The sequence below is a fragment of the Vulpes vulpes genome, chromosome 16 (genome assembly GCF_048418805.1).
Source record: "Vulpes vulpes isolate BD-2025 chromosome 16, VulVul3, whole genome shotgun sequence".
Classification (NCBI taxonomy): Eukaryota; Metazoa; Chordata; class Mammalia; order Carnivora; family Canidae; genus Vulpes; species Vulpes vulpes.
This window is the reverse complement of record NC_132795.1, coordinates 43352868-43377628: the sequence shown is the minus strand read 5'-3', so window position 1 is coordinate 43377628 and position 24761 is coordinate 43352868. Positions and strand designations below refer to the sequence as shown.

Sequence of the window (24761 nt, the reverse complement as noted above, 5' to 3'; positions counted from 1 at the left end):
ATTGGAACTTCTAAAGCAGAACCAAAGCCCCTCTGGGGACACGTCTGGTTGCAGGAGGAGCCATCCTAAACGAATAGTACCAGAGCATTACCATATGGAACAGGCCACATTCTATTGAAAAGATTAAATAATCTGAAAAAACATGCAAGTCTTTGGATGGCATACGAAAACAAAACAAAACAAAACAAAAAAACAAAAAACAAAAAACAAAAACAAAGATGAATGCTTCTTGGGGTGCATTTTTGAGAGGCTCGCCTAATGTGTAAATAGTTGACTTTTGTTTGCATTACATGACTGGGTGACTTCACTGAAAATCTGCATAATTCAGTTTTAGCTCTGGATCACTTCAGTTGACATTCACGAAGGCTTTATATGCATAGAGGTGGTTGTTGGACCTGCTTTAACCTTTTAGGGTTTTTTTTTTCCCCACTCTATATGAAAGTAAAATTCTACTAGAAGAAAAAAAAAGGAAATACAAGTTCAAGCCACAATGATATATATGCCTATTAGAAGGGTTATGACTTTTGGGATCCCTGGGTGGCGCAGCGGTTTGGCGCCTGCCTTTGGCCCAGGGCGCGATCCTGGAGACCCGGGATCGAATCCCACGTCGGGTTCCCGGTGCATGGAACCTGCTTCTCCCTCTGCCTGTGTCTCTGCCTCTCTCTCTATCTCTCTGTGACTATCATAAATAAATAAAAATTAAAAAAAAATTTAAAAAAAAAAAAAGAAGGGTTATGACTTTTACAAACGCCCATGTCAGGTGCTGGCAGGGGCCGGGGACTCTCCTGCCCTGGTGGAACCCCACTGGAAGCCGGAGGCCAGCACCGCCACCATGCTCCCTCCTGGCAACCTGGACAAGCACGGTGTCGTCCCACAATCCAGGGATTGACAGGTCATCATAAGGAGCTGCGGCCACCAGCGCTACTTCTCCATATCCAGAAAGCACGAGGACAGACTTTCCACCCCTGACTGCTGCGTGCAAACAGGTGTCCCACAACCTTACAACACTCAAAAAAAAAAAAAAAAAAAAAAAAAAAAAAAAAAAAAACCTTACAACACTCAAGAGCCTCAAAAAGATGGCCTTGGCCTCGTGTCTCTTTTCAGATCATGCAGAGAACAAATAATTGTGAAAGTCTAATTAGCTTCCGGATACGAGCTGCACAAATACGGGAAGTGCACATATTTTGCAACCTCGCTGACTAGGAAGGAAGACTGGCAGTTGAAAGAGTCAATCTGGCATATACAGCACAGCATTCTCAGTGGTTGTTCTAATTTACACCTCTACTGGCAAAAATCCTTGTTCCCCGATTCTCAATAATATACGGGATATAACACAGTGTTTTAGAGAAAAAAATTATTGAACAAATAGATGAAAAACTAGTATCTCAGCATAGCTTTTATTTTATACTTCTCTCCCTCTTTTTTTTTTTTAAGATTTTATTAGAGAAAGTGAAAGAAAGAGCACACACAGGGAGAGGGGCAGAGGGACAAGCAGACGCCCCACTGAGCAGGGAGCTCGAGGTGGGGCTCGATCCCAGGACCCCGGGATCATGACCTGAGCTGAAGGCAGACGCCTAACTGACTGAGCCACCCAGGCACTCCTATTTTGTAATTCTCTTAACAGAAAGATTGAGCTTTTATTTTCAGTTTGTGTCATTTATATCCTCTTCTATGAAAACTGTTTACAGTTTTGGATTCTTTTTTTCCTTTTGGACTATTGAATTTTTTTTCCTTATTGAATTCTAGGAGTTCTTTATATATTAAGCAATGCATGGTATAATTTGCAATTCTTTTTTCCAAATCTGTAATTTCTCTTTGCTTAAGGTGATTTTTGAGATGAGGAATATTTTTTTAAAGATTTTATTTATTCCTTTGACAGAGAGAGCAGAAGCAGGGAGAGCTGCAGGGAGAGGGGGAGAGAGAGGCAGAGAGAGAAAGTGATGTCGAACACTCTTTCACGTGCTTGACTTCTGTTTATCTTCTTAGTGCCATGTCTGTTCAAGTAATCTATTTTTAAATTTATTTTTGAGATTTCCTTATACATTTTGGATACAGGTTCTTTATCAGAGATAAGATTTGGGACCACTTCCTCCTGGTCTAACTTCAACGGGGAGCAGGGAGGCTGATTTGGGGCCCGGTCCCAGGACCCCGGGATAATGACCTGAGCCAAAGGTAGACGCTCAACGTACTGTGCCACCCAGGCGCTCCTGAGAAGGGTAATTTATTTTATATATGACATTACCATTATTATATGTATATTATACATTATTATGAACTTACAGTGAATATCTTTTTTATTGTTTCTGGATTTTATACCAAACTTAGAAAAGCTTTCACTACACTGAATGTTTTAAGATCCTATGATTTCTTCAAGTACTTTAAACATTTCAGTTTTCACATTTAACACTGGATTTTATTTTGGTATGAGGTATGATTCCAGCTTTTGTTTATTCCTGCAAATAGCTATGCAGGTGTCTTGACACTTAATGAATAAACCATACTTTCCTCACTGAATTGAAATGTCACCTTTATCTTGTGCTAAATTCCACTATCTGGGTCTGTTTTATCCTAATGATCTGTCTGGTCACATGCCAGTACCAGACTGCTTTCATTACTGCAGTTTTCTGTTTTTAGTATTTTGTAAGGCTAGTCTGTCCTCACTACTGTTTTCAGAGCTGTCCTGGCTAGTCTTACTGAGCTTCTTCATAGGAACTTTGGAATCAGCTTTCTGATTTTGGAAAATCCTAATATTTTTATTGAGATGGCATTAAATTTATAGATTAACTTACAAATAATTGGCATGTTTATGTTGGTTAAGTCTTCCTATGCAGAAGTATGGCATGCCTCTCCATGTGTTTGTGCTTTCTTTTTCAGGAAAAAGAAAGTTTTCTTTTCGGGGTCTTGCCTATGATTTATTCCTAGGTGTTCTCTCCTTTGTTCTTATTTTTTTTGTAAAAGATTTTATTTATTCACTTTGAGAGGAGAGAGAAGGGGGAGGGGCAGAAGGAGAGGGAATCTCAAGTAGACTCTGTGCTGAGCCCAGGGCCTGATGGGGTGCTGATCCCATGACCCTGAGATCAGGACCTGAGCCGAAACCAAGAGTGGGACGCTTAACCACCTGAGTCATCCAGGGGCCACCCCTCTGTCTTTACTTTAAAAGAAGCTTCTCGTTGTCTTCTCGTTGGCTGTTCTTTATATGAATGAAAGCTTTTAATTTCTGGGATTAATTTTACACCCCGTGGTTTTATTAGTTTTGAGATACTTTTGGTTGACGCTTAAGCTTTGCACTACTTTCTCCAAGTACTAATTTTACCTCCTCCATCTTTAATGTCTCTAAATTCTCTTGCATCTCTTAGATAATTCTCCCCTAGGTTTTTAAGTTCCTCAAAGAAGTGAATTATATGGTACATTTTGTCTATCTTTCAGAGCACCAGTACAATGCTCCACATAGAATGTTTAGGAAAACAGAAACACAAATCGCCTCCTAAATTCTGAATCTGCTTATTATTCATTTTTTTGTTAGGTTCCCACTCACAAATGAACCCAAAACTGAAAATCTTTTGAAGTGTCACATATATATTTTGCAACAAAGTAGGTCTTTTAAGCTACAAGTTTTTTTCTTGGGTTTACATATGAAATTGCAGGCAAAACCTAAAATGTTTATTCCCAGGTTTGCTTACACATTCTTGGTGAAATTCATACATTGTCTATAGTTCTTCTAAACCCATGTATAATTTCACTTAAAAACTACATTTTTAGGGGTGTTCGGGTGGCTCAGTTGGTTAAGCATCTGTCTTGGTTTCAACTCAGGTTGTCATCTCAGTGTGGTGGGATCAAGTCCCACAACAAACTCAACACTCAGTGAAAATCTCTCCATCTTTCTCTCCCTCCCTTCTGCTCCAACTCTCTCTCAAATAAACAAATAAAATCTTAAAAAAAAAAAAAAAACACACACACACACACCCGCATATATAAGGTGAAATATGGGAGGTGGGTTGTAGAATGGCCATTAGAGTTTAAAATCAAATGCATGAAACAGAAGACTGAATCCTATATGCTATACAAGAAAATCAGTCTTCAGGTGCCTGGGTGGCCCAGTCGGTTAAGCAGCAGACTCCTGACTTAGGCTCAGGTCACGATCTTGGGGTCCTGGCATTGAGCCCTGTGTTGGGCTCTGCACTCAGCACCGAGCCTACTTGTCCGTCTCCCTCTGCTCCTCCCTGCACTGTCTCTGTCTCGAATAAATAAAATATTTTTTTAAAAAAGAACATTAGTTCCACTTGATAAAACAAATGTTTCTTCCCCAGGCCATTTTCAAGTGCGGTAAAAATTCTAGGTCCTAAATTAAAGTTCAATAAGATAGAGTAAACCTAGAAACAATTGTGGAATAGTGAAATAAGATGAAAATTCAGGAAAGTGAAGCGCCTGGGTGGTTCAGTGGTTAAGTGTCTGCCTTTGACTCCCTCCTGGGGTCCCAGGGTCCAGGGATCAAGTCCGACCTCGGGCTCCCTGCATGGAGCCTGCTTCTCCTTCTGCCTGTGTCTCTGCCTTTCTGTCTCTCCTGAATAAACGAAGTCTTTACAAAAATAAATAAAAGATTTATTTGAGAGATGGGGGAGGTGCACAGGGAAGGGAGAGAGAGAATCTCAGCAGGCTCCTTGGGAGTGCGGAGCGGGCCTCAATACCATACTCTTGAGATCATGACCTGAGCAAAACTCAAGGGTCGGACCGACTGAGCCACCTGGCCCCCTGAAAATACATTTTTGAAAGCCAATTTTTGGATTCTTCACTTTTAATAATCTTAATCACAAACCCTGCCCATGTTTCATCTAACTAAAGCCGCCCATTTCCTAAGACTCGCCGTCAGTGAAGAGGGACAAGTAAGCCACTTCCCATATTGAATGAACCTCTCAACCAATACCCCTCTTAAGCTTTAGCTCTTCATTCTGCATTTAAGGAAATCCCTAATTTTTTAGAATCATATCCTTGTCAGACATTCCGCAGAGAAGAATTTCTTTTACATGATGACTATTTTGCAAATCATTCTTTATCCAGTTGGTGATCTTTTAAATCTCTGACTAGAAGGGGCAGCAGCACAGTGTTAGTTCCAGCAGAGCGGTGGACTAATTGCTGGGGACTTGGGACTGCCAGGTCAGCCTCAAAGCGACACACCAAAGACCATCAGTCAGCAAACAGGCCCCATCTGACCATCTTCGGAAAGGCCCACCCAAAATTACACCCTTCAACAACAAAAAAAAAAATTACACCCTTCATAAATTCCCCGTGCCACTACCATGGGCCTTAGTCTTTGAAGAGGAGAAACCACCTACACCACTTCTTCAATTGAAACATTTTTAGGCTTTAAAATACTAATATGGGATTCAGTTGTGGTGGGGAGCTTATATTCAATAGCTTTTGGACAAGATGGGTAGTTTTGTCACCCAGGAAACAGCAAAAAGTCCTCAAAGTATCTTGCCCTTGCTATATGGTTTTTCTTCCAGGGGGCTTTACATTTTAAAGAACTGTCACCAGATTAAAAGATTTTCACCTTTTGTGAATTAGCACAGATAAATGTTACTTCTTGATAACTGGCTTATGAAATAATTATTTAAAAACTGATGATTTCACTCTATTTTCTCCCAAAAAGGGCCAAGAAGGGACCTGATAATTTGAGTTAACTTTAATAATATACTGTACTATCAAAAATATCCTTAAAAGGCACTGGAAGGATTATCAGAAAATTCAAATATTCATTAAGCTCTCTGGCTTAACCTCTCTGGTCTAGGTCTTCAATTTCAGTTAAGAAAAAAGGGACCAAGGACGCCTGGGTGGCTCAGCGGTTGAGCATCTGTTTGGCTCAGGGCGTGACCCCAGGGTCCCGGGATCGAGTCCCACATCGGCCTCCACATCGGGCTCCCCGCATGGAGCCTGCTCTGCCTGTTGTCTCTGCCTCTCTCTATGTGTCTCTCATGAATAAATAGAATCTTTAGAAAAGAAAAAGGGGACCCATAATCCCTATTTGAAAAGCACATTTAGAAAAATACAAATTAGGGGTCCCTGGCTGGCTTAGTCATTAGAACATGTGACTCGATCTTAGAGTTGAGTTCAAGTCCCATGTGGAGCCTGCATAAAAAAAAAAAAGAGAAAGAAAGAGAGAGAGAGAGAGAGAGAGAGAGAAAGAAAGAAAGAAAGAAAGAAAGAAAGAAAGAAAGAAAGAAAGAAAGAATAAAAGAAAAGAAAAGAAAAAGAAAAAGAAAAAGAAAAAGAAAAAGAAAAAGAAAAAGAAAAGAAATACACAAATTATACTATGAATCATTCTCCAAATGAGCCTACTATGATTTAGGAATGGATTGTGTCCTGGGTTATTATCTGTGGCAAGACAACGTCTATCAAAAACAAAGAAAATAATACCATTGCTTTTTAAAATCCATTTTTTTCTAGGTTAAAAAAAAAAAAAGCAGCTGTCTAAGCAAAAAGCATCTGTTTCTTCACTGCTACTACAAAACTTGCAAAACCAACTTGGGTTTAAGGATCACTTAATTGTCCCCTTCAAGCTAGAAAACAAGTTATTCTATTTTAACTTGGCTTGAGAATGTATTATTTGCAAGACTGAAAATCATTCTGTCCAGCTTTACCTCCAATTCACGATCAGCTCCAACTGTCATTCTAGTTACCTCAAAAATTTGACGTGTACGTATCTGTTCAAATACAGAATGTGAATACGTGCACTTAGTCAACCTCATATATGCAGACAAACTACTTACATCCTGGGCTGCAGGCAATGGTCGTCTGTTCCCCATCTCTAAGCTCTAACTACACAGGCTGGTTCCCCTGCTGTATGTGCTCTGGGCACAGACCAGGTACTCAATAAAGAAGGGGAAATGATAGTCATGATGAGCACAATGCGTTTTAAATTTAAAAAATAAATTCTTTAAAAGACCATCCAGAAACAATTAACAAAATCAATTTCCCCTGTGAATTTTTTTTTAAGATTTATTTATTCATCAGAGACAGAGAGGCAGAGACCCAGGCAGAGGGAGAAGCAGGCTCCTTGCGGGCAGCCCGATGGAGGGCCCATTTCCAGGACCCCAGGGTCACGCCCTGAGCCCAAGGCAGATGCTCAACTGCTGAGCCCCCCACGAAGTATTTTCATTAAAAGCAGATAAGAATAGATTTGCTCTGGGGCACTCACATGCCAAGCTATAGCCTTAACAGTGACGGAGAAATACCTATAAAGTAATTGTGGGGGGCAAGCACAATGTTCAAGGAAGACTAAGCCAAGAGAATGAGCCCCACTCAGAATTACTAGCACACTCCTCTTCCCCAACCCTATTTCCACAAGGTATAGAGACCAATAATTGGACTTTCCCAGAATGCTAGGTGCTCTTTAAGCTTAATTTATGATAAAATAAAACATATTAAGAATCAAGTAGTTAACTTCTAGTTCAAGAACTGTAACCGCTGGGATCCCTGGGTGGCGCAGCGGTTTGGCGCCTGCCTTTGGCCCAGGGCGCGATCCTGGAGACCCGGGATCGAATCCCACGTCGGGCTCCCGGTGCATGGAGCCTGCTTCTTCCTCTGCCTGTGTCTCTGCCCCTCTCTCTCTCTCTCTGTGACTATCATAAATTAAAAATAAATTAAAAAAATAAAAATAAAAAAAAAAGAACTGTAACCGCTGATTCAAATTTTTTTTAAAAAGAAGAATGATTCTGGTTCTTTGTAAATTGGTCAGTTGATTGAGGATGGAATTTGACGTAGAAGTTGATTTCAGGGAACTGAAAACTCATAAAGGCCAAGTATAAATAAAAACATTTATATATGAGAGATAGACACACACCGAATGTTAACAACAGTTATCTCTTAAGAGGGATAGGTATCTGGGATGTGGGAGCAAGGGAAATCTGAAAAAGGACTTCTTTTCATTTTTTCATTAAAGGCACAGACCAGGGGCACAGGGGTGGCTCAGTCGATGAAGCATCTGCCTTCAGCTCAGGTCATGATCCCAGGGTCCTGGGATTGAGTCCTATGTGGGGCTTCCTGCTCGGCAGGGAGCCTGCTTCTCCCTCTCCCCCCCTGCTCGTGCTCTCTCTCAAATAAATAAATACAATCTTTTATATTTAAGAATTTTTTTAAAAATATTTTATTTATTTATTCATGGGAGATAGAGAGAGAGGCAGGGACACAGGCAGAGGGAGCAGCAGGCTCCACGCAGGGAGCCTCGATCCCAGGTGTCCAGGATCCCACCCCGGGCTGAAGGCGGCACTAAACCACTGAGCCACCAGGGCTGCCCAATAAATACAATCTTTAAAAAAAAAAAAAGGCACAGAGCAATCAGAAGTTTTAATTTTTGGTAGCACGAAGTCTTATATAACTTCATGTTATATAACTACTCGGGAGTCGTATAGAGGCTTTAGTTTACCCTGTACTTTCTGTATCAGCTATTCCTCCCCTTTTCCTTCTTCCCTTAAATAAAAACCTATTGTGAATAAAGAATCTGCTATATTCTTGAATTGTATATATTAATCAGTCAACAGTAGGTCAAAAGTAATGTACTTCAAATGAATCATAAGCAGATGTCTTTCTAATATCCTGATTCACATGTTTAAGGGAGACCCTGATTCTAAGCACTGGCTTGCACTTAAATTCTATGATTCTAATGAAATCCACCTAATTGACAAGATTCCTTTTGAGAAGGTTTCATGGAGAATTAGAAGTTATCTTAAAAGGCAAACGCCCCAAAGAGATGGAGGAGAAAATAAAAAGTCTGCGTATACTGACATAACAGTTCCTAGACATGTTGGTAAGAGAAAAAAGCAAATTGCAAAACATATGCATAGGAAGACAGAATTTATGTAAAAATTTAAAACCCATAAAGTGTTATTTCTATAGATAAATATATACGTAAATATAAATGCACAGCCAAAAGGTAATCGAAGAGTATGTATTTTCCATCTGGGAGGGGAGTGCTCTTTATTCTTTTTCCTAGAATATATTCTCAGATAATTAAATACAAAATAAACAACTTTCACATTTCTAGGAAGTACTACATATGATGGTTTCCTTAAAATAGTTTGCTACCAAAGGTAGAGTTCAGCAAATATCACTGTCTATATCTCAACATCACCATATTTTATCTCTGCTGTCCCTCGCCTCTCTTTGATTTACACAAGATCAAATTTAACAAGTCCTATTAGCTTTTTCTTGAGTATTTGATAATGAAGAGATGATACGGTTGTCAGGAAGTATCAAAATCAAGGTGAGAGCTGATACGATGGAAATAAAGGTAGGCAGGTTCATCTTTTGGCTTTAATGTGATGCATTTGGAAATAGGAACCGGCCTCTTAAGAGGACAAGATGCTTTAAGAGCAAGATTCTTACCGCGTATGTCATGTAGCGTCAACTTGCCATGTTCATTTATCTACTGCAGAGAAAAAGTTGTAGTAGCAAAGTTAACATTTAAAAGCACACACGGGTGTCAGAAGAGAGATGATATATAAATCCCAGAGAGCACAAGCAGTGCTAAAAGTCTATCAAATTAAAGTGATATTTGTTTAGAAGCAAAACATTGTTGCTTGAAATTGGAAACTCTCAGGAGTATTTCTAAGTTTTTTTTTCATTTCTTATGATTAATAATACTAGAATACTGGCATTTAGGAAAATTTCCTCAGAATTCTGATTAATTTGTTTTCTTTGAAAAGGGAAAAGCCGTCCAAGTCAGACATATGTATAACATGAATTTTGGTCCACAAAACCAAATATATTATTGTTTTTGTCAACTGAAAATTACAGAACAGCAACAAACTAGAACCAATGCCTATTATGAAATCAAGTAAATGCATGTATTCAATGAAGCCCAGCTTTTAGTTATTAAAATCTAGGTAACACATTTTGTGATTTAGAAAAGAAAGAAAATCTACTTAAGTCTCTGTATCTTTGCTGGTTGCAACCATCTACACCCTTTTCTAGAAGAGCTCAACATCTTCCATGGTTGCAGAGTATGTGGCACAGCACTCCCTCTCTGACTCACTGCATCTATAAAGAAAACTGTTAATGGTAAACCAAAATCAAAAGACGAATTTCAAATGTTAAAGGCACAGATCAAACCACTTCTGGAGATAATATAAGTGGTAATAAGGATAAATTCTATTATTTGGAGATAACATCAATGACAAACTCCTTGTAGCATTTTAATATAGAAAATTGCAAATTATATATTAAAAGACATAGTATCACAATTCATTTTTTTATATGTTCTAAGTATTTGGCACAATGCGTAACTTGCCTTATTTAGAAACGACTTGATAATGTATTTTCAAAACAATTATAAAAATGTCAGGTTGTAGAGTTTCAGATCTACCTGACTTCATTCTCCTCACTACCCTCCTTTCATATTTCCCAAATTTTATCTTTTCTTATTGAAAACCTGTATCACTCTTCTTTTTCACTTTAATGCCAAATAAAAAGCAATCACTAATAACATATGGCTAATATTAAAAAAAAAAAAAGACTTAAATTTAGCTGTAACATCCATAACTTTAGGGTACTTTCAGGAGATATCCCCAGAACAAAACAAATTCGAACACTCATATTTCATACAATAACATGATGCTTTTTTTTCAGATTGCTGTTTACCCCAAAACTGCTGCAATATACATTTTTAAAAACAGTATTTTCCTCTATAATCACAAAGCAAAACAAGATGCTGAATACCCATCATCATTACAGAAACAATGATTGTATACTTTTAACATAATATTCAGGTATTTTTAACGACTATCTTATACCAATTTTTAATTATATATACTAAGTGTATACACTTACTTAGTTGAAAAATATATTGGTTCTACCTACCTACTACTTTTAATACACAATACAGTAATGTGTGTCTTCTTCCTAATAGCACAATGTATAAGGGCAGGAACACAAAAGATATGTTAGAGGTGAAGAAAGTATCAGAGCAATTTCCTCAGCTTTAGTTTATTATCTCTTTATCTCTCCTTTATGCGCATACTCCAACTGCCTGGTCCTCTTTTATCCTATTCCTACCTAAAGACCTCTCACACTTCAGAGCAAGGACACATATTTCATATTATTTATTGGTGCTATTGAGTCAGCTTAAATTACAGATCAAAAGAAGAAATGCTTGAGGTTTAGAAAGATACACAGAAACCAAGGGAGAGCAAAGAAAAAAAAATACGGAGAGTGGTTGTACCCCATCAATGATTATCTGGCAACTCTGGAGCAGAGGTTCCTATCTGGACTTAATTTATCATTAATATAAGTGTCAAAAACCTAGAGTACAACTCGCCAATTATCAGGCCTTATGACTACTTTTATGACTATTTTTTGGAAAAAAATCTCATATTCATCTTTAATTAGTTCAAAAAACATTTCACTCCTAAGAAGAGCTTATTTTCCATCTACATGTATAATCATAAAAATGTCAAGGCTTTCTTTACAATCTGTGGAAGAACAAGTGGGGGGGGGGGCTGCACAAAAACAATTTTTCCTGTATTTGTACTCATGATTCCCCTCGTCTTCCCTGCTGCCCTGCATAAACACAAACTTCACAGGAAACGGAGATATTATACAGAGTACAATCATCTGATAAAAAAAACAATTTTAGCTTATCTCCCTGACTCTTACCACCCCACCCTCCCCAAACACACACAACAGAAATCAGTGTGTTGAGACTGGAAAGGAGAGTAACTAAAGAAGGTGAAGTGAGGGCTCACAGAACACTTAATACTAAGTCAAAATTCTAACATCAAGCTGTCAATCCAACTTTAAACCCATTTGGGAAAGTTTAAGCTATGAATTTAAAAATATGGCAGTACTTCTTTAGTAACTGTAACTTCTTTGTATCGTCTTAATTGCTCATGCTAACAACTTTATTGCATACCACTGCTTCTTTTAAGAAGTAAATCCAGGGACCATTCCATTTTATCTTAGACATAACATTTACTAGTTTTCCAAGCATGACAGAAATGGAAAAATATATATATTAGAACAAGAACAATTTATGTTAATCTCCATAATTTGTGATCCTTCTATGAGCAGTGTCTGATTCTATTAAAATTAACAAATTTAAGTTCAGTCCTATGCTTAAGGAAAAAAAAAACCTAATGAGACTAATTTACAAAGTATACAAGAATATAATTTTATAATAAATCTTTCCAGTGTTCGCTATAACTGCATTAGATGAAATGTTTCCCTTCACAGAAACTCAGAATGACAGCTCTTATTAAATGGAACAAACTTTTCTGTGTTCATCTCTGGCAAGCAATGAACAAATACAATTTGCTCACAGAGGATTTAAAAGTGCTGCCCCAGTAGAATAAACTACCCACTAACATGCTGTATGAATGAGTCTTGGCGAGTGGCAACTCACTGTGACCTCTTCCTTTCTTCTCACACCAGTGAACCCATCTCACATAAAGTCTAAGAGAAAACTAAAGCCATTGCAGAAGTGAAACTCAGCATGCTCCACTCAAATACTTCTAAGGTAACCACTCTAAAGCAAAATCAGAATTCATCTCTTTTAACCAAAAAAATCCCCCCCCAGAACAAAAAACAAAACAAAAAAACCCCAACAAACCAAAAGGCAAATGCTGTTGTTCAATCATCAGAAAGACTTACAAGAGGCAAAAAAAAAATAGGACAACAGCAATAATTCAAGTAAAGTATATGTGAAAATTTAAACACGCCACTTTCAAGTTAAGACAAAAGTGAAGGGGAGCTATGATCTTTATGTCAGAGTCAAAAAGCTTAGGCATTATCACCAAATGTTAATTCACTTTACAGTCATCAATGAGACTATCATATATATTTTTGCACCTTGCGCTTGTAAAAGCAGATAAAGTATTTAATATGTAATTTTATAATGTATTTTACCAGCTCAGCATACAGGTTGTATATAGATTATATCAAAGTAGTAGACAGTTAAGGGGCCTGTGCAAACCCTGCAAAAATAGTACTTCAGGTATCTGCTAATTAAAAAAAAACAAAAACAAAAACAAAAAAACAGTTTGCCATTTAGAAGTGATACAATTCAAACTACCACAAAATACAAAGGGCTGCAAAAATGTATACCATTCCAACAACATATATAAGTTATTAAATAAAGATTTGATTTAAAAGAATATAAATGAAGCCTTTAAGTAGGTCTTTTTCTACATGCATATTATTCCTTATTAAAGAAAAAAATATGTAAAAAGGCCATTGGTAATTGCTTTGTTAACATTTGTAGAAAAATGCCAATTCTCTGGTCACAAACTCCACTAAGTTTAGCACTTAAGGTCTCTGCAGTGTTATAAACGTAATTTAAAATACTGTTAATCTATAATTCCATTGGTAAAATAATGTGACTTGGAATATGGCAGTCTTCATGTTGAGGGCAATGATCCACAGTTTGTTTAATTTCTTAAGTGTGAACAGTTATCCAGAAGAACAGCACCCTCCACCACTGCTCTGGGCTTGAGGTTCATCATCAATAATTTGTACACCTCGCCTTGCAGCTCCTGGTTGACTAGAGCCATTGCCTTTTGCTCGCTCATCCACTTGTGCTGTTTCTATCATCCCTAAGAGAGGGAAGAAACAAATTATTTAGGACCACAATCTACGAGTTTTTTCTTTCTATGATTGTATATGTATACCACCATGATAGCCATGTCTGACTTCAACCAACAAGGAAACTAAATATAATAAACATTTTGTTAGCTCACTAAATAGCTTTTCCTGCAAATTATAAATTATTAATAGCAACTGTATTTGTCCAGTTGCATAATGGCTACAGGGACATTGATCTAGAGAACAAAGTTTTTGCCTTGAACAAATGACTATATACAAGTATAGTCCTTAAGATTTTCTACATATACTTAGCAACATGCCAAAGTTCAAATTATTCCAAGTGCAGCTAATATTTAGGGAACAATAGTTATTCTTCAATTAGTAGTGTAATACTTTAAGCAAATAATATTTGAAAGAATGAAACAGTTTAAGATGAGGGAGGAAGAACAAAGCTGGAGGACTCAGACTATTTGACTTAAAGATTTATTTATAAAATAAAATAAAATTTAGAACTTCTGCTCTGAAAGACACAGTTAAAAAATTAAAATATAAGACACAGATTAGGAGTAAATATCCACAAAATACGTACCTGAAAAGACGACGAAAGAAAAGAAGGAGTCTTTAGAACAGTTCTCAAACTTGGGTCCAGAGACTGTTCTTGAACAATGTTTTCAAATTGAGGTGTACACGAAAATCCAGTAAGATGAAATTGGAAAACACCCTCAAATTCTAATTTATTTTTATTATTCCTCACCTTTCAAAATTTATGTTTTATAAAAATGTACAAAACATATTAGTATGTGTATATGTTTTATGATTTTTAAATAAACATGGGAAATACTCAAATTTTTGTCTATAAAGATAGGAGATTTAGGGGTGCCTAGGTGGCTCAGTCAGTTAAGTGTTCAAGTCTTCATTTTGGCTCCAGTCATGATCTCAAGGTTGTGAGACTGAACCCTGTGTTGGGCTCCACACTCAGTGCAGAGTCTACTTGGGATTCTCTCTCTCTCCCTCGGCCCCTCCCCCTGCTCACACATTCATAATATTCTATCTCAAATAAATTTTTTAAAATCCTAAAAAAATTACATGAAGTTTATACCATTTCTTATTTTTTAAAAAAGATTTTATTTATTTATTCATGAGAGACAGAGAGGCAGGCTCCACGCAGGGAGCCCGATGTGGGACTCGATCCCGGGGCTCCAGGATCACATCCTGAGCCTAAGGCAGATGCTCAACTGCTGAGCCACCCAGGCATCCTGAGATTTGTAACATTTCTAAGCTATGGATCTAGAACCTTGATACTCAAAGTACAGTCTGAGGACCAGCATCATGACCATGTGGGTGCCTGTTAGAAATGAAAAGCTTAGGCTCGCACCAGACCCATTCTATCAAATATGCATTTTAACAAGATCTCCAAATGATTTATAGGAATGTACAAGCAGCGAAAATAGAAATAACTTCTCAAATTTCAGTGTGCACCACAATCTTATGGAAGGATTGTTAAAACAGAGTCTAGGCACCACCTCCAGAAGTTCTGATTCAGTTGGTTTGGGTAGGGCTCAAGAATCTGCATTTCTAACATATTCTCAAGTGATGCTGCCGCTGTGATCAGGGAACCTCACTTAGAGAAGTAAAGGTCTATAAAAATTATGAATGACTTCAGGTTTTTGTAAAACTGAAGTTCTGGAGTTTCTGTATATGTAAATTTTCCTAGAAACAAAAACCACACTTTTATCAAATTCTCAGAAGAGTGTGAGGTCCATAAATTCAAGAAATATAATTTGGGCAGCCCGGGGGGCTCAGCAGTTTAGCGCCACCTTCGGCCCAGGGCCTGATCCTGGAGACCCAGGATCGAGTCCCATGTCAGGTTCCCTGCATGGAGCCTGCTTCTCCCTCTGCCTGTGTCTCTGCCTCTCTCTCTCTCTCTCTCTCTCTCTCTGTGTCTCTCAAATAAATAAATAAATAAAATCTTTTTTTAAAAAAAGAAATATAATTTGACAAAATCATTTCTATTATTCTATATAGAATAACCTATTTATTGTTCCATAAACTAGGGTTTTCCTAAGTATGGTATATATTCTATTGGTGATTAACTCTTTTAGAAAACTTTCTAATATGAAAAACTTCAAATACATATAAAAGTAGAAAAAATAGCATAATGAAAATGCATTATGTCCATCACACAATTCCATTTATACTAAGCAAGCATCTTTACCATTATTTTGGTATCTTTTTGTTTTGTTTTGTTTTGTTTTTAGATTTTATTTATTTGAGAGAGAGCATGAGCAGGGAGGAAGGGTAGAGGGAGAGGGAGAAGTAGATTCTCTGCTATGGAGAACCCGATATGGGATTTGATCCCCCGACCGTGGGATCATGACCTGAGCCAAAGGCAGACACTTAACCAACTGTGCCACCTAGGCACTCCTCTGCTATTATTTGGAATCAGATTTTAGACACATAATTTTATTCATATGTTATTTTAATATGATCTCTAAAACATAAAGACTTTAAAAAAAAACTTTAAAAAAAAGTATAACCACAACACCGTAATACCTTAAAAATTTTACAATAACCTTTAAAATAAATAATTCCATTTATTTAAACTAAAAGCAAACAAAACACTTCACCCATTTCTCCCACCCCCCAAACTGCTGCTTCTGGCAACCACCAATGTATTCTCTGTATCTATTAGATTGGTTGTATTTATTCATTTTTAGATTCCACAAGTAAGAAGAATCATATGTTATTTATCTTTTTCTGACCTATTTCATTTAGGATAATACTCTTAAGGTCCATCCATGTTGTCAGAAATGACAAGATTTCATTCTTTTTTACAGCTGAATAATATTCTGCTGTGTATGTAATACACCACATTTTCTTTATTCATTCACCCATTGATGGAAACTTAGGTTGTTTCCATAGCTTGGCTATTGTAAATAATGCTGCAGTGAGTAAGGTTTAACTTTCCAAATTAGTGTTTCTGTTTTCTTTGGCTAAATATCCAGAAGTAGAACTGCTGAATCATATTGCGGTTCCATTTTAAATTTTTTGAAGACCGTCCCTCTGTACTGTTTTCCATAGTGGCCAAACAAATTTACATTCCTACCAACAGTGCACAAGGGTTCCCTTTTCTTCACATCCTCACCAACACTTGTTGTTTCTTGCCTTTCTTGATACGAGCCATTCTAACAGACATGAAGTACTATCTTATTTCACTGTAGTTTTGATTTGCATTTCCCTGATAATTAATGGTGCAGAACCTCTTTTCATGTTCCTACTGACGATCTTTGACCGATTTTTTAATTAGATTGTCTGTGGGGTTTTTTCCCATTACGTTGTAGGAGTTCTTTTTTTTTTTCGTTGTAGGAGTTCTTTATAGATTTTGGATATTAGCCCCTTACAGACACATGATTTGCAAATATTTTCTCCCATTCAGTAAGATGCCTTTTCATTTTATTGATGGTTTCCTCTGCTGGACAGAAACTTTTTAGTTTGATATAGGTTTACTTATTTTTGCTTTTGTTGCTTTTGCTTTTGCTGTCAGATTTAAAAAGTCCTTGCTAAGACCAATGTCAAGGAGCTTACTACCTGTGTTTTCTTCTAGGGGTTTCAGGTTCAAGTTTTCAATCCATTTAATTTTTGTGCATGGTATAAGATAGTGGTCCAGGTTCATTCTTTTGCATGTGGCTGTCCAATTTCCCCAACAGCATTTATTGAAGAGACTATCCTTTCCCCATTGTATACTCTTGGCTTCTTTGTCATAAGTTAACTGACTGTATACACATGGGTTTCTTTCTGGGCTCTGTATCCTGTTCCACTGATCTGTGTGTCTGTTTTTATGTCAATACCACACTGTTTTACTATAGCTCTATTATACAGTTTGAAATCAGGGAGCATGATGCTGTTAGCTTTGTTCATCTCAAGACTGCTTTGGCTATTCAGTCTTTTACGGTTCTATACAAATTTTAGGATTGTGTGTTCTCTTTCTGTGAAAAGTTTCTACATGTTGATTTCTTGTATCCTTCAATGAACCAAATTTATTTATTAGTTCTAACAGTTTCTTGATGGTAGTGTTTGGGATTTTCTTTAGGATTTTGACATATAATATCATCTGTAAGTACTGACAGTTTTACTTCTTTCCTTTCCAATCTGTATGTCTTTTTGTTTTCCTTGCCTAATTGCTCTGACTAGGGACTTCCAATACTATGTTAAGCAGAATTAAAGTGGTGAGAGCGAGCCTCCTTGTCTTATTCCTGGTCTTAAAGGAAAAGCCTCCAGCTTTTCTCCACTGAGTAGGATGCTAGCTCTGAGCTCTTTGCATATAACCTTTATATTGAGGTATATTCCCTCTATATCCACTTCGTTTTTATCATAAATGCATGTTGAATTTTGTCAAATGCTTTTTCTGCATCTATTGAAATGATCATATGATTTTATATGGTATAAATCATTTTGTTAATATGGTATATATCACAATGATGAAGTTGTAGACACTGAACTATCCTTGCATCCCTGGGATAAATCCCATTTCATCACGGTGTATGTGGTCTTTTTGATATATTGTTGAATTCAGTTTGCTAATATTTTGTTGAGGATTTTTGCATCTATGTTTATCAAGGATACTGGTCTATCTTTACTTTTCTTGTAGTGTCCTTGTCTGGCACTGGTAGCAGGGTAATGCTAGTCTTGTAAAATAAATTTAGAAGAGTTCCTTCTTCTACTTTGTAAGAATTTGAGAAGGACTGGTATTAATTCTTCTTTGAATGTTCAGCAGAATTCACCATGAAGCCATCTGATCCTGGATTTCTGTTTGTCGGGAAGTTTTGCATTACTGATTCAATCACCTTACTAGTAATCAGTCTGTTCAGATTTTATGTTTCATTATGATTCAATATTAGTATTTATCCATTTCTTCTAGGGTGTCCAATTTATTAGTATATAATTGTTCACAGCAGTATCTTATGATCCTATGTATTTCTGTGTTACCAGTTGTAAAGTCTTTGCTTTCATTTCTGATTTTGAATCCTCCCTTTTTCTTGGTAAGGCTACCTAAGTTTTTTTCAATTTTATCTTCTTAAAGAACCAGCTAGGGATCCCTGGGTGGCGCAGCGGTTTGGCGCCTGCCTTTGGCCCAGGGCGCGATCCTGGAGACCCGGGATCGAATCCCATGTCAGGCTCCCGGTGCATGGAGCCTGCTTCTCTCCCTCTGCCTATGTCTCTGCCTCTCTCTCTCTCTGTGACTGTAATAAAATAAATAAAAATTTAAAAAAAAAAAAAAAAAAAAGAACCAGCTAGTTTCATCAATCTTTTCTAATACTCTTTTGGTATCTATTTCATTTATTTCTGCTCTGATCCTTATTGTTCCCTTTCTTATTCTAATTTTGTTCTTTTTCTCATTCCTTGAGGTATAATAAAGTTATGTTGAGACTTTTTTTAAAGTTTTATTTACTTTTTTTAGTAATCTCTACACTCAACATGGGACTTGACTTCATGACTCAGAGATCAAGAGTCACATGCTCTTTCAACTGTGCCAGGCAGGTGCCCCATTTGAGACTTTTTTTTAAATTCTTGAGTTAGGTATCACTATGAACTTCCCTCATTTTTTAAAAAATATTTTATTAAGTAATCTCTATACCCAACATAGGGCTTGAACTCACAACCCTGAGATCAAGAGTTTCACACACCACTGACTGAGCCAGCCAGGTACCCCTGAAATTCTCTCTCAATACAGCTTTTGCTGCATCCCATAAACGTTGGTATGTTATGCTTATATTTTTGTTTATCTCAAGGTATGTTTCAATTTCTCTTTTGATTTCTTCTTCGACTTGCTGGTTGTTCAGTAGAATGTTTTTTCATCTCTACATATTCATGAAATTTTCAGTTTTCTTTGTGTAATTAATTTCTAGCTTTATGCCATTGTGTTTGGAAAAGATGTTTGATATGATTTTAATTCTCTTGAATTTATTAAGACTTGTTTTATGTTAACATACAACTGATAAGATGTTCCATTGTGCACTTGGGAAAAATGTGTATTCCATTGTTTTTGGATAGAATGTTCTGTAACTATCTGTTAAGTCCATCAGATTTAACATGTCATTTCAGGCCAGTGTTTCCTTACTGCTTTTCTGTCAGCATAAACCACTGATGTAAGTAAGGTACTAAAGTCCCCCTCCCATTATTTGTATTGCTATTCTTCCCTTAGGTTGGTTAGTATTTGCTTCATATATATAGGTTCTCCTGTGTTGGATACACAAGTATTACAAATGAATCTTCTTGTTGGCTTGACACCTTTATCATTATGTAATGTAGTTCTTTGTCTCTCATTACAGTCTTTGTTTTAAAGCCTATGTTGTCTGATGTAATAATAGCTACTCCAACTGTCTTCTGGTTTCCATTTGCATGGAACATCTTCCATCCCTTCATTTTCAGTCTCTGTGTGTCCTTATATCTAACCTGAGTCTCTTATAAGGCAGCATATAGATAGGTCTTGTTTTTTTTTTTTTTTTTTTTTTAATCCATTCAGTCTCCAGTCTTTTGACTGGAGAATTTAGTCCATTTATATTTAAAGTAATTATAGGTATGTGTTTACTGCCATTTTGTATTCTAGCAATTTTTATAATTCCTTTTTCTTTCTTCTTCTCTTGCTCTCTCTTCCTCTGATGATGACCTACTTCAGTGGTATGCTTCTATTCTTTTTATCTTTTGTACGGTTTTTGCTTTGTAGTTACAATGAGGCTTACATAAAACAACTTATACCAATCTATTTTAAGTTGATCCCACTTAACATTATTACTCCCCTAACCAATGTTTTATGTTTTTGATACATTTTACATCATTTCATCTTATGTATCACTCAATTAATTATTGTAAATATGGTTATTTTTACTATTTTTGTCTTCTAACTTTCATACTAGCTTTACAATCAATTAATATCCCACCTTTACTAGATATTTACTTTCCAGTGAGATTTCTCTCATGTGTGCTCTTGTTACTAATTAGCACCCTTTCTTTTAAGGTAAAAGAAGTCTCTCTAACAGATCTTTAAGGCAAGTTTGGTGATGATAAACTTTAGCTTTTGCTTGTCTGGAAAATTATTTTTCCTTCCCTTCTGAATGATAATTTTGTCAGGTAGAGAATTCTTGGTTTCAAGTTTTTTTTCTTTCAGCACTTTGAATATATCATGCCATTCCCTCTGGCCTGCAAAACTACTGCTGAAAGATCTGCTGATAATCTTATAGGGGTTTCCCTTGTATGTAACAAGTTTTTCTCCTCTGCTTTTAATATTATCTCCTTATCTTTATTTTTGACACTTTAATTACAAATGTATCTTTGGTGTGGATCTCTTTAGGTTCCTCTTATTTGGAACTCTAGGCTTCCTAGACTTGGATGTCTGTTTCCTTACCCACGCTGGGAAAGTTTTTAGCCACTATTTTTTCAAATAAGATTTCTGCCTCTTTATCTCTTTTCCTAGGATCCCCAGGATGCAAATATTAGACTGTTTAATGTTGTCCTGTTAAGACCCTTAAGCTATCTTCACTTCTTACATTTTTTTCCTTACCCTTTTCTTTTTAATGCTCTGATTGGGTGAGTGGCACTGCCTTGTCTTTCAGATGACTGATCGTTTCTTCTGATTCATCTAATCTGATGTTCAACACCTCTAGTGAATTTTTCTGTTCAGTTATTTAACATGTCATTTAAGTTATTGTATTCGTCAGCTCTGTGACTTCTTTTTGGTACTTTCTTCTATTTTCCATCTGTTGAAGTTCTGTGTTCATCCATTCTTCTCCCCATTTCAGTGATCATTTTTATAACCATTACCTTGAACTATTTCAGGTAAATTACTTCTCTCTGTTTTAATTAAGGTTTTTCCTGAGGTTTTTATCTTGTTCTTTCATTTGGAACATACTCCCATTTCTTCTTTTTGTGTGACTCTCCATGTTGCTTTCTATAGAGTAAATGGAACACGCTGCTTGTCCAAGCAGCCTATTATATTTTTAATAGCTCCAAGTAGTTGAGGATGTCCCAAGACCTATCAACGTCCCAAAGGGGAGAATCTCAGCACCTAGATTCAGGGTGACTGGAAGCCCGATCTTTAGGCATCAGCTTTGAAAAGTACGCAAAAATAAGGGTGTCTGGGTGGCTCAGTTGAGTTGAGCCTCTGACTGTGTTTCAGCTCAGGTCATCATCTCAGGGTCATGGGATCCAGCCCTGTGTACGGCTCCATGCTCAGTGCAGTCTGGGATTCTCACTCTTCTCTCCCTCAGTCCCTCTCCCCACTTGTGCTTTCTCTCTCAAATAAACTCTTAAACAAAAAATACTCAAAAGCATGCAAATATATGGCCCTATGGGACTGCAATCATAAGCCCCACTGGCCACCAAGACCAGGTTATCTGGAGGTGCCCCTGGACAGCAGTCACAAAAATTAAGGCTCCAGACAAATGTATAAGCTCTTTCCTAGGTGATACAAGCAAGCTAGAATAAGGTAGAAGAGCACCAAGACAGTGCCCAGAGCCTACAGTCCTTGAAACCAGCTCTATAGGCCACTAAATGTGGTCCAAACCTGAAACTTGTCCCTCAGGCTATAGTTATGATGATTAGCTAACAAGTGTCCATAACAGAAAAATTGAGCTTGTGGGTCTCTTCCTTCATGCTGTGCCCTATGGATAGTAGTTAAGAACTCTTTCTCTGTTGGTTACAGTCCTATGGGACCCATGAACATAAGGCCCCATTGGCCACTAGAGCCAGGTAATGTAGAGATGCCCTCTGGTAACAGTCACAAGAATCAGGAGTGCCAGACAGGCATATGAGCTCCTTTTTGAGTAACATCAGATATAATAATCCAATAGGACCAAGAATACAAGCTCCCCTGGCCTACAGGTCAAATGATCAAGATGTGTTTCCTACATGGCAGCTGCAAAAACTGGGGCGCCAAATGTGTATAAAAGCTCCTCTCCAGGGGATACAGGTGCTCCGGAACACAGCAAAGGAGAAATACAGCAAAGGGAGACCAGGAAGATGGTGTCTGCCAATCTCCATCCTAAAATAGTATTCCACTAGCAGGCTTCTAGATGTGTGATGCCTTTAATACAAGCAGGTGAGCCTCCCTCATTTGGTGTGATCAGCTGCCTCTGAGCTGGGACCTGGGGCAAATAAGTCTCCATGCAAGCCCTTAAGAGCAGTTTTTCAGACTGCTTCAGTCTTGTAGGTCTTGGGATGTGAGCCACACTAGTTTTCAAAGTTAGATGGGCGAATCATCTCTCATTTACACCTTAAAAGTTAGTGATGCCCATTGTGAGGTTCAAATTCTTTACTCCTTAGGAAGAAGCTATGGGTTTTGAGTTCTCTTCTGGTTGTGGGTCACCACACCAAGGATGGGGCTTATGGCAACATTGTATTACAGCCTCTTCCATCTCCTTGATGTAGTTTTCTTCTTGTTTGTCCAATATATAGTTGTCATTCAGCCAACCTTCAGGTTTTTTAAAGAGGAAGTTCTTCCATATGTAGCTTTAGACTCAAGTGTGTCCCCGTAGACGTTGAAGATCTTCTGATGTGACCATTTGAACCAGAACCTCAATAACTTTTTAATATATTCGCTCTACTGTTTTTATTTATCTTCTGAAAGTAAGCTCTATGCTCAATGTGGGGCTTGAACTCATGACCCAGAGATCAAGTCACATGCTTTACTGACTGAAATTAGGGTTCAGGTACCCCTCAATAACTTCTTAATACCATCAAATGGTATATACCAGTCAGTATTCATATAGTCCCCACTGTCTGACAAATGTTCTTGTTCACTACTTTCTCAAATCAGGATCGAAATAACCTCCACTGCAGCAAGCTGCTACGTCTCTTAAGTTTTTGTATTCTATTTTTATTTTTGATAGTTATGCATTTAATTTTAATGTGTATTTAGCACATACCCTATCCAATGATTTCACGATTTCATATCCATTAACTACTGCTTGAAACAGAGCTAAAGTAGGTATTTAAGCTTTAAAAAATGAGTTTAAGAAAAATATATTAAATAATAATACTGGTAGATGTGACAAATCATCAATGTATCACTGAGACCACAAAATATCACTTAAAAAATATTACTGATATTTTTAAAAGAGCTATTTTTCTAAATACGTAAAATCTGAGTATACCTACTTTTACAAAGATCAAGAAAGAGTTCTTCAATTCCTTTGTTCTGTTTGGCTGAAGTATGATAATGCTTTGCTCCCACAGATTCTGCATACCTTAAAAAAAAGTAACACCAGTGATTGATACAAAAAATGTTCATATTTTTGTCATAACTATTAGAATTTTTTAAGTAGCGATTTTAGTGACTTTTACTAATTAATCCATATTTAGTGAAATTAAGATACACTGAACCAAATTTTACGTAAGAACATAAGGATTACAACACTTGAAATTTTTAATTTGGAACCCAAACACTTTAAAAGTTTTTGTGACTATTTGATTATGATAGTTTTCTTTTGCATCACTCTTTACATTTTTTACTAAAATCAAAAAGGAAGTGAGAATGGAATATTTGTAAATGTTGCCAAAAGTCCAGAAATTACCAATGTAAATTTTCTTCACTGAATCCAATAGCTCATATTATATTAAGAGGTTTGAGTAATACCTAAATAGTAAAGCACACCGTGCAAAGAGAAAGAGTGACTAGAGGGAGGGAAAGGGAGAACACTTACGATTCTGCTTCTTGAATGGAAACATGTCTCTCCTTTTCCAAGTCTATTTTATTACCTAGTTTGAAAGTAAAAATGCCAAATATTAATATTGATTCTTTTTTGTAACAAAACTAAGCCAATTCTAAATTCACAAATGTCATTTTAATGACCTGGAAAAATACAAATCCCCATTAGACTTCTACATGTCCTAAAACTATAAGGTAAAACCCTATGATAGAAGGGTTGGTCATGACTGTCAAGGTAAATGCTTCAGCCTCCCTCAGATGGCTCAATGAAGCTGAAGCCTCTGTCAGAGAAAATAACTTTTCCAAAGAGATGGGTACTATTCTTTGATTTATGATAAAATGGAGAACCTAGGAAAATAAACTTATGATTCTTAGCCAAATGTAAATGGTCCCAAATCAATATACAGCCAGTCAATAATTAAGCAAGACTATCTTACTATTCATGAAATAGATTAGGCTAGTCCCTTGGACCCTAAGAGTATTTTGGTTT

General features: G+C 36.9%; 1 protein-coding gene across 1 annotated transcript in view; it reads right to left on the bottom strand.

The window, feature by feature from the left end:
* Positions 1-9736: 9736 nt before the first annotated feature.
* The window catches only part of RAB21 (RAB21, member RAS oncogene family), a 40744-nt gene continuing 25719 nt past the window's right edge, over positions 9737-24761 (bottom strand). Inside the window, exons 5-7 of the mRNA XM_026001638.2 lie at positions 24267-24321; positions 23722-23810; positions 9737-13580 (exon numbers count right to left, since the gene is read on the bottom strand). Coding sequence (XP_025857423.2) covers positions 13438-13580; positions 23722-23810; positions 24267-24321 — 287 coding nt within the window. The 3' untranslated portion in view covers positions 9737-13437. The remainder of the gene's footprint in view (positions 13581-23721; positions 23811-24266; positions 24322-24761) is intronic.